The sequence below is a fragment of the Pteronotus mesoamericanus genome, unplaced genomic scaffold (genome assembly GCF_021234165.1).
Source record: "Pteronotus mesoamericanus isolate MK-2021 breed Mesoamerican mustached bat unplaced genomic scaffold, CSHL_Meso_final contig_40, whole genome shotgun sequence".
Classification (NCBI taxonomy): Eukaryota; Metazoa; Chordata; class Mammalia; order Chiroptera; family Mormoopidae; genus Pteronotus; species Pteronotus mesoamericanus.
In genome coordinates, this window is record NW_026555150.1 from 439,250 (window position 1) to 449,059 (window position 9,810).

At 38.9% G+C, this 9,810-nt stretch overlaps 1 protein-coding gene across 1 annotated transcript; it reads left to right on the forward strand.

The window, feature by feature from the left end:
• The first annotated feature begins 7,274 nt into the window (after positions 1-7,274).
• Positions 7,275-8,144, forward strand: LOC129073279 (protein SET-like). Its single transcript, XM_054576941.1, is given in 1 exon segment — positions 7,275-8,144. A coding segment is annotated over 1 exon segment (870 nt).
• Positions 8,145-9,810: the final 1,666 nt, after the last annotated feature.

Consider the following 9,810-nt stretch of genomic DNA (forward strand, 5'->3'; position numbering starts at 1 on the left):
TGTCAAGGCCTTTAGTGCTTTCCCGATTATACCACTTAACATACAGGTCTGAAAATTTCTGTTTGTTTGTCTTGAAATTAGACTCTAAGCTTTGGGAAGTCAGGGGCTGTGTTTATTATTATTGGTCAATGATGCAACCCCAACATTTGGCCTGTAATAACCCTGCCATTTATGCCGTAAATTGTTTTTAAGGGCTTCAAGATGAATTTCATCACCAGAAAGAACACTGTTTTGTGAGTTGTTGATTGCGAACATGTATGGAGCCTTTAGGATGGTGCAAAAAAAAAAAAAAAAACACCCAAAAAACAAAAAACAAAACAACAGTTCTGTACATTGTTCAACTTACAGTTCTGAGTTATGTGAATACTTGAGGAGTCCATTCTTTCCCTAGTGACCTTCCAGCTTCTATTTCCTACGGTTCTCCCCTTCCCCAGATTTCTGGCTCTCTGTCTAGTGATCAAAATTACGGACACTAATTTGAGAACTCTTTCCAAGGAGGGGTGGTATGACTTTGTAGAATAGTTGATTACTTAAAGCCTTCTTTGGGAACAGGCTAAATCTTTCAGTTGCAGAATGATGCACCCATATGACAAATATTTTTTCCTATTAATATGGGTAGCTCATTATTTTGCTAACATTGTCACTTACCACTAAAGATGCCAATAAGTAAAAAGGTAGATGGGGGTGAGAGTGAGAAATTCTGCTCCACCTGTTGTAGGAGGTGCTCAATAAATATTTTTTGAGTGAAAGAATGTGTAGTTTAACCAGAGGTGATGCTTGCTTTCTTTATTCTGTGTGTATACATGTGTGTATACTTTTCAAGTATTCTTCAGTGTATATTTAAAACATTTGAAATAAAAAACTAAATACTGTTTTAAACTTTAAAGTGTAAAATTTAAAGAAAGGCAATTTAAGTGGGGCTTATGACCATCCTGAAGAACCTCTGACCAAAATGATCCTCCATACTTGCCTCAGGCCTACAATTCCACCATCCTTTGGGCTGGTATTTGCATGATTACATGGAATTTAATTCATATCTTTTTAGACGCATGTGTCGGGCAGAGAGATACTACTGAATTACTCTCTCTACCCAGATAATAGATGGTTCATTATCTGGGTAGCTTTCTTATTTAGCAGAGTCCCTTGAGATGGAGAAGAAAGACATCTAGGGGGTAAGGTTCCTGAGGGTGGGAATGGAGGTACTTTACCAGAGGCAGTACAAGGACAGTGAGATACCCTGGGCAAATAATTCTTTCAGTATAATTATATCTTGGCTATCGCCTGCCTATTTTTAATAGTTTTAACATGTTGCAATTCTTTTTCTTTTTTTTATACCTTTCTTATATCATTAACTCTTTGCCTCTTTCAGCTATATTGTTGCTTTCTGAGTGGCTTTATTTATTTAATTTTTTTCCTGAGATATCCAGCAGGAAGTAGGGAAACAATGAACAACAAAAAGAAAGGAAGTGGGCAAAGACTGGAAGGCCAAGCATTTGGACTGTGAAGTTCTGCTTATGAGCCCCAGGCACACATGAGCTGAAGCCAAGAAATAACAGTTCTTAGACTTTTAGGTCCTATAGTCTGTCCATAATCTGCAGCTCTCTGACTTTACCTTTGGTCTCTTCTGTGTTTGTGCTTCCCAAAGAACTTTCCAGCTTGTTGAGGGCAGCTTTGTATGGAGGGTAATCAGAGAGATGTATTCACACTTCCTTGCCCTCTTCAATTTTGTTCTGCAGTCTATTAACAGTAGTCGCTGCTCTTCTTGCAAGTTGTTTCAAATGAAATGCCTTCTTCCTAGCTTCTCTAAATCCTACTGGGTTTTTTTTGTTTGTTTGTTTGCTTTATTTTTTGTTTTTTGGATGTAACTCAGATCCTTCCATCTCCATTAAGCCTTCTGTTATTTTCCCCAGTGCTCTTCTTTTGATCTCTGAACCTGACTGTCTGGATTTGAATCCAGGCTTCATCATTATGATAAGTGTGACCTTGGACAAGTTATTTAAGCTGTCTATGCCACAGTTTACTCACCTGTAAAAAGAGAGTGATAATACTGCCTACTTCATCTAGTTGGCTGTTATGAGGATTAAATGCATTAAAAATGTGAAACACTGTGAATGGTGCCTGCTCAGTAATTACTAGATATTCTTACTGTTATTATATGTAATGTGGGTTATGAGATACATTTAAATTTTTTAGTTGGGTTTTATGTCTCCATGTTATCTCCTTAACTGAGCTTAGGATAATGTAACATGGTAGAAAAAGAATGGATTCTGGATTCAGGGTGCCTGAGTTTGAGTCCTAGCTCTGCTACTTACTAGCTTTCTGATTTTGGACAAGTCACTTTACCTTTGTGAATCTTGGTTTCATCATTGTATAAGGGGAATAATTATATCAACTTAGTGCGGGCAGTCTTTGTAAGGATTAAATGAGGTTATGCTTACAGAGTACCAGATATAGTAGATGACTCCTAAATGGAACTTATCTTATTATATATTTCAGTATCTATAGTGCCTACACCTAGATTAGGCACCCATTACATGTTTGCTAAATGGTATGAAAGTAAAATATTCTACTTTTTCAGGAATCTTGTATTTTGTGTTATTCAGAAACAGCAAGTACAGCTCTGACCAGTGTGACTCAGCTGTTTGGAGCATTGTTCTGTAGGCCAAAAAGTCATGGGATAGATTCCTGGTCAGAGTACATACCGAGGTTGAAGGTTTGATCCCTGGTCAGCACATACAAGAAGGCAACCGATGGATGTTTCTCTCTCTCCCCCCCGCCCTGCACCCCCAATTCCTTTCTCTCTAAAAGCATTGAAAAGGATCCCTTGGGGGAGGATAAAAATTTTAAAAATTAAAAAAAAAAGAAACAGCAAGCACAGAGGTAGCTCTATGTTATAGTTCTTAAAATTAAGGCCAGGCTCAATATCTTTATTACCCACCAACCTGTCCATTTTTCTTGTATTTGGCCTAGTCAGGATGATGATAAAGATGATAAATAATAAGAGCAGCTAGCATTTGTTCATTTCTTACTATATGCAGTGTATGTGCTAAATGCTTTACATAAATTATCCCTAGTCTTATTTCCTCTCATGCTACATTCTCTCCCTAAGTAATCTCATCCATTATCTTGGCTGCAAATACCACCTATGTGTTGATGGTTTCCAAATTCTACTATTTATTACAGACCTCCTCTAAGCTTTAGACATATATATCTAACTGAAAACTTGACATTGGAATCTGGATATTCCAGAGTCAACTGAAACCAAAAGTTTTCAAAACTGCACCCTCCACCTCAATCCTATTCTGCTTTTCCTTCTGGGCATCCTGTCACTGTGCGTCGGACTGGGGATTATCAGTTGCACTCCACATTTAGAACCTCAGCAAATTCTAACATTTTTCCCCAAAATATATGATAAATCTATTTAATTCCTTATTCAAAACCAATACCATATTAGAAGCTACCATTACTTTCTCTGAGGATTATAATAATTTACTAAATGGTCTCACCGCTTAGATATTTGTCCTCTTTCAACCTGTGTTAATACCTTGGCCAGAATTTCTTATTCTTACCTTTTTAATTGAGATATGACACACAAAGTGCAATGCTCTCAAGCGTTTAGCTTTATTAATTTTTCGGTGTAGGTATATTCATGTAACTAGTTCTCAGATCAGGATATAGCATATTTACAGCACTCCAGGAAGCTTCTTTGAGCCCTCTCTCAGGGGTAACTCCTATCCTGCAGTGAGATTTTATTTTTTTTTCTTTTATTTTTTAAATTTATAAATCATGTTTATTTTATTACAGTTCTCTCAGTTTTTACCCCTTTACCGCTCTCCACCCATCCCACCCCCACCCCCCACTCCCACAGTCAATTCCCGCTCTGTTGTCCATGTCCATGGGTCATTCATACATGTTCTTTGTCCAGTCCCTTCCCCTTCTTTCCACTCTTGTCCTCTTTCCCCATCTCCTCTGGTCACTTTCAGTTTGCCCCATGTCTCCGTGCCTGTGGTTTATTTTGTACGTTCGTTTATTTTGTTGAACAGAGTCCACTTACAGGTGAGATCATATGGTATTTGTCTTTCATCAAATGGCTTATTTCACTTAGCTTAATATTCTCCAGTTCCATCCATGTTGTCGCAAAAGGTAGGAGTTCCATCTCCCTCTCTTTCTTAAATGCAGATTTTATTTATTTATTTATTTATTTATTTAAATAATTAATTTATTTTTCCAAATACATTTGTCTCCACTTCCCCCCACCACTTTCCCCTGCCCCCTCCCCCCACCCTCCCTCAATCCTTCCCCACTTTGGCTTTGTCCATGAGTCCTTGCTATATGTTCCTTGACTTGCCCCTTTCCCTCCTTTTCCCCAGCCTACCCTTCCCTCCTTCCCTCTTAAAATTTTAAAACCATTATAAAGTCTCAGCAATTAAACCAACATGACACCTGCACAGAAATAATCAAGTAGATCAATTAAATATAATGAGCATTCTAGAGACAAACGTGTACATCTGTCTGACAATGTAATATATGATTAAGTTGATATTTCAAATCAATGGGAAAAATAAGGCTGATTCAACAAAAAAGGTGCATGGACCACTATTACTTGAAACACAACAAATGTAGAACCATATTTCACACATTATACAAGAAATATTCAGGTGAGTTAAAAATCAATATGTAGAATCTAAGGAGTTTTAGAAGAAAATAGAACTAATATTTTTCATGACCTGAAGTAAGGTATTCAACCCCAGAAGCTATAAAGTAAATATTGACAGTATGACTATATTAAACATCCAACTATATAGTAATATACATATAAAAAAGTTAAAGGACAAGGGATAGAATAGGAAAGTTTTTCCAACACATCTAAAACATGGTTAATAGGTTGTTTTTTGTTTGTTCATTTGTTTTTTTAGGGAATAAAGTACAACAAACCTTTAATCAGTAAATGGATAAAAAATACCAAAAAGTCACTTAAAGCTTTTTTTTAAATAATAGAAATAGGCAAGAAATATACTAAAACAGGTGTAGTTTCAACAAATAGTAAAGGAACAATTAAAATAACATCATTGTCACAATCACATTAATGAGTATTAAAAATATTGGTAATATCAAGTATTGACAACTCTGAAAGGAACTGGGTATTCATAGAAAACTTTTTCATCTTAAAGCAGTCCCTTTAGCATATTTTGCAGTGCTGGTTTGGTGGAGGTGTAGTCTTTTAGCCTTCTCTTGTCTGGGAGACTCCTTATTTCACCTTCCATTTTAACTGAGAGACTCGCTGGGTAGAGCAGTCTTGGTTGCAGGTCTTTGCTTTTCAATACTTGGAATATTTCTTGCCATTCCCTTCTGGCCTGCAGTGTTTCTGTTGAGAAGTCAGCTGGTAGCCATATCGGGGCTCCCTTATATCTTACTACCTGTTTCTCCCTTGCTGTCTTTTAGGATTCTTTCTTTGTCTTTCATATTTTCCATTTTAATGATGACGTGTCTTGGAGTGGGCCTCATTGGGTTCCTCTTGTATGGGACCCTCTGTGCTTCCTGGACTTGTATGACTTTTTCTATCTTCCCATTAGGGAAGTTTTCCATCATTACTGTTTCAAACAGGTTTTCTATCCCTTCCTCATCCTCTTCTCCTTCTGCTGTCCCTATTATACAAATATTACTACGTTTCAGGTTGTCCTGCATTTTCCTCAATGTCTCTTCATTCTTTTTGTCTTTTTTCATTTTCTTGCTCTTTCTGGGAGCTTTTTTTTACCTTATCCTCCAGCTTGCTGATTCAGTCCTCAGCTTCATCGAGTCTGCTTTTGACTCCTCCTACTGTGTTCTTCAATTCAGAAATTGTGTCTTCATTTCCTCTTGTGTCTTATTGAGAGTTTCTGTGTCCTTTTTCATGCTGATATAGTTGCAGTAAGTTCTTCGTAGTGTCCCTGTAGTTTTGGTAATTCTCTCTGAGCTCACTGAGCTTCCTTAGAACCATTGTTTGGAACTCAGTATCTGATAGTATCTGATACTGGCCTCTATTTCATTTATTTCTCTTAGTGGGGATTCCTCCTTTCCCTTCGAGTGGGGCATATTTCTTTGTCTTCCCATTATTTGTGGGACAACTCTCCTTTGCTTCTGCTTCTTAAGTTGATCTGTCTTGATTTCCTGACTTTGTGGTGTGGACTTCTGTGATTGTAGATCGCTGTTTTTACTTTCTCGATCTGCCTTTGATGATGTCAGATGTTGTCCCTGTCCGACCTTAGGCAGTCTGTTCGAGACTTCTATTAATCTGCTGTCTGTGGCTGTCTCCTTCAGCTGTTAACCTATTCACTCTGCACTCAGCAGGCTGCCTTAGGCAGCTCAGGGCGGAGCGGAATCCCTCCTGGGGGCTGGGCTATTTGGTCCTTTGATGCTGGTGCTGCTCAGAGGGAGTGGTCTCTGCCTGACCAAGATGGTTGCTTCCCTGGGCAATGAGTCAGCACCAAAATCCCACCGGCTACTCTCTCAGTTCTCTCCCCAAAGCCTCCTTCCCTACTCTCTCCTCAGGCGTCTCTAGCCCACTCTGCCCCCGCCTTTGCCGGAGACCAGGGTAAGTGGCTGCAAATGAAAATGTATGCGTTGGTCCTTTAAACAGTTCTTTGCATCTCCAGCTTCCTGTCTCTGGTAGGGAGCAATTCTGCTGCTTTTCGCACCTGGCTGTTTTCTGTGTACTTTTTGGGCTGTAGTGCTGTGGGCTAGAGATCTCCGCTTTTTGTTTAGACTGTGCTCTTCTCAGAGGGATCCCACTGGCCGTTTCAATATCCTTCTGGTGCTGCTGCCTATGGGCGCCCTGCCCGCCTTCTCAAGTCTCTATCGCACTCCTTACTGGTTAGATTGCCGTAAAGCCGATTCTTCTGTTTCCGAAGTTACAAGGCTCCTCTCTTGCTATTGTTCAGTTGTTTGTTCCAGGTGATTTCGCCCCAATTTAGTTGTAATTCCAGGTTGGTCCTGAGAGGAGGTCAGTGTGACTTCCACTCACTCCTCCATCTTGATTCTCCTCCCTCTGCCATCTTGATTCTCCTCCTGTAGTGAGATTTTAAAAAGTGATCATTTGGGAAAAGGAAAAAAATAGTATAAACAAACACTGAACTCTAGTTAATGATATACATGGTGAAGTATTTAGGGAAAACTGTACTGATATTGCAACTGAGTTTGAAATGCATGTGAAAATAAGATGGACTGGATGGATTTCTCAGCACTGTTTCCACCCCCGCCGCTTCCCTGAGGTCAGATTCTCCGGCTTATCTCACAGCATGGCTACCCAGCGCCCGTCTTTGCTCCCACCCCTCATGAAGAAACTGAGACCTCCTCCTGCCCCCAAGACAGAGAAGAAGCCAACCTCTCAGGACTTGCCAAAGGAAGATAAAGAACAGCAAGAAGCAATTGAACATATTGATGAAGTACAAAATGAAATAGACAGACTTAATGAATAAGCCAGTGAGGAGATTTTGAAAGTAGAACAGAAATATAACAAACTTCGCCAACCATTTTTTCAGAAGAGGTCAGAATTGATCGCCAAAATCCCAAATTTTGGGGTAACAACATTTGTCAACCATCCACAAGGGTCTGCACTGCTTGGGGAAGAGGATGAAGAGGCACTGCATTATTTGACAAGAGTTGAAGTGACAGAATTTGAAGATATTAAATCAGGTTACAGAGTAGATTTTTATTTTGATGAAAATCCTTACTTCGAAAATAAAGTTCTCTGCGAAGAATTTCATCTGAATGAGAGCGGTGATCCATCGTCAAAGTCCACTGAAATCAAATGGAAATCTAGAAAGGATTTGACGAAATGTTCAAGTCAAACACAGAATAAAGCCAGCAGGAAGAGGCAGCATGAGGAACCAGAGACCTTTTTTACCTGGTTTACTGACCATTCTGATGCAGGTGCAGATGAGTTAGGAGAAGTCATCAAAGATGATATCTGGCCAAATCCATTACAGTACTACTTGGTCCCTGATATGGATGATGAAGAAGGGGAAGGAAAAGAAGATGATGATGACGATGATGAAGAAGAAGGGTTGGAAGATTTTGATGAAGAAGGAGATGAGGATGAAGATGAAGAAGATGAAGATGATGATGAGGGGGAGGAAGGAGAGGAAGATGAAGGAGAAGATGACTAATGAAACACTGATGGATTCCAATCTTCTTTTTTAATTTTGTCCAGTCCCTGGGAGCAGGTTTCAGCCATTTTTTTTCCTCTTGTGCTCAGTCTCCCTGTTTTTGAGGTCTCTTTTCTCTCCTTTACACCATAGTTCTCACCTTATTTGAGGGGGATGTACCTTGAGCAGAATACAGTGGGAAAAGAATCTCTGCCCTTTTCTGTTCCACATTTATTTTTTAGCCCTTCCTATCTTGACAGAAACTTTATGGAATCAACACCACTGTGCTCTGTGGGAAAAAATAAAAACCTTCTGCTTCCTTAGCTCTGCTGGAAGCTTAAGGATGCTAGGCCCCTGTGTAGTAGTACATAGAATTCTAGCTTTTATCCTCCTTTCTCTGTATATTGGGCTCAGAGATTACATTGTGTCTCTATGTGAATATGGACAGTTAGCATTTACCAACGTGTATCTGTCTACTTTCTCTTGTTTAAAAAAAAGAAAAAAAAACATAAAAGAAAGGGGGTTATATAAGGTCAGCAAAGGGTGGGTTTGAGATGTTGGGTGGGTTAAGTGGGCATTTTGACAACATGGCTTCTCCTTTGGCATGTTTAATTGTGATGTTTAATGGACATCCTTGCAATTTAAAATGACACTTTTAAAATAAAATAATCTGATGATGACTTGAGCCCTGCCACTCAGTGGGAGAATCAGCAGAACCTGTAGGATCTTACTCGGAACTGACATTTCTCTATTGTAATTTTGTTCTGTTTATTTTTAAATTTCCTTTTGTTTCACTGGAAAGGAAAGATGATGCTCAGTTTTAAATGTTAAAAGTGTACAAGTTGCTTTGTTACAATAAAGCTGAACATGTACACACACACACAGACACACACATACACACACAAAGATGGACTGGATGCACAGGATGACTAGATGGAGAAATAAGTGACAGAGCAAGGCTAATACATTTAAATTATAAACTCTTAGTGGTGGGTATGTGGGTGTTCACTGGAAAATTCTTGCAAATTTTCTGTAAGTTTGAAAGTTTTCACTATAAAATTTGGTGAAAGGGAGACCTTTTGAAAGCACAAATGATCTTTTTGTATTATTCAAAGCTCTCAACGCTTCCAATTATACTTAATATAAAATATATGATTAATATGTCCTTAAAAGCCCCACATTGCTCTTACTTTTTTCCTCCACTTTTTTTTTCCATCCACTCTCCATCACCATCACTGTGCTTAAGTCCCACTTGACTTTTTCCATTTCCATCAATATATAATGCTTAATAAGTGAATAAAAAGAGCAAAGATGTTCCAGTAGGCGGGCAGCACAGAACAGTGAGGCAACCTGTGGAGAGAGCACTTTTTCAGAATATAGGGTGGGGCAAAAGTAGGTTTCCAGTTGTTCATATGGAAACAATACAATAATTAATAAATAATAATACAAGAATAAACTCTTTTTTGCATACTCACAGCTGGAAACCTACTTTTGCCCCACCCTGTATAGTCTCAGGCAGTAGTAGTATTTGGATTAAAGGTGGGTAAAAGGCCTAGTTTCTAGTTGCTAAAACACATCCAACCACCAACTCTTATTGCCCCGCTCTAAGCAGAAAGTCAAGTTATAGCTTAGAGGGGACACAGTTATCTCCCCCTTGTGAATCTAAGTTTCATGAGGGCGGAAACCA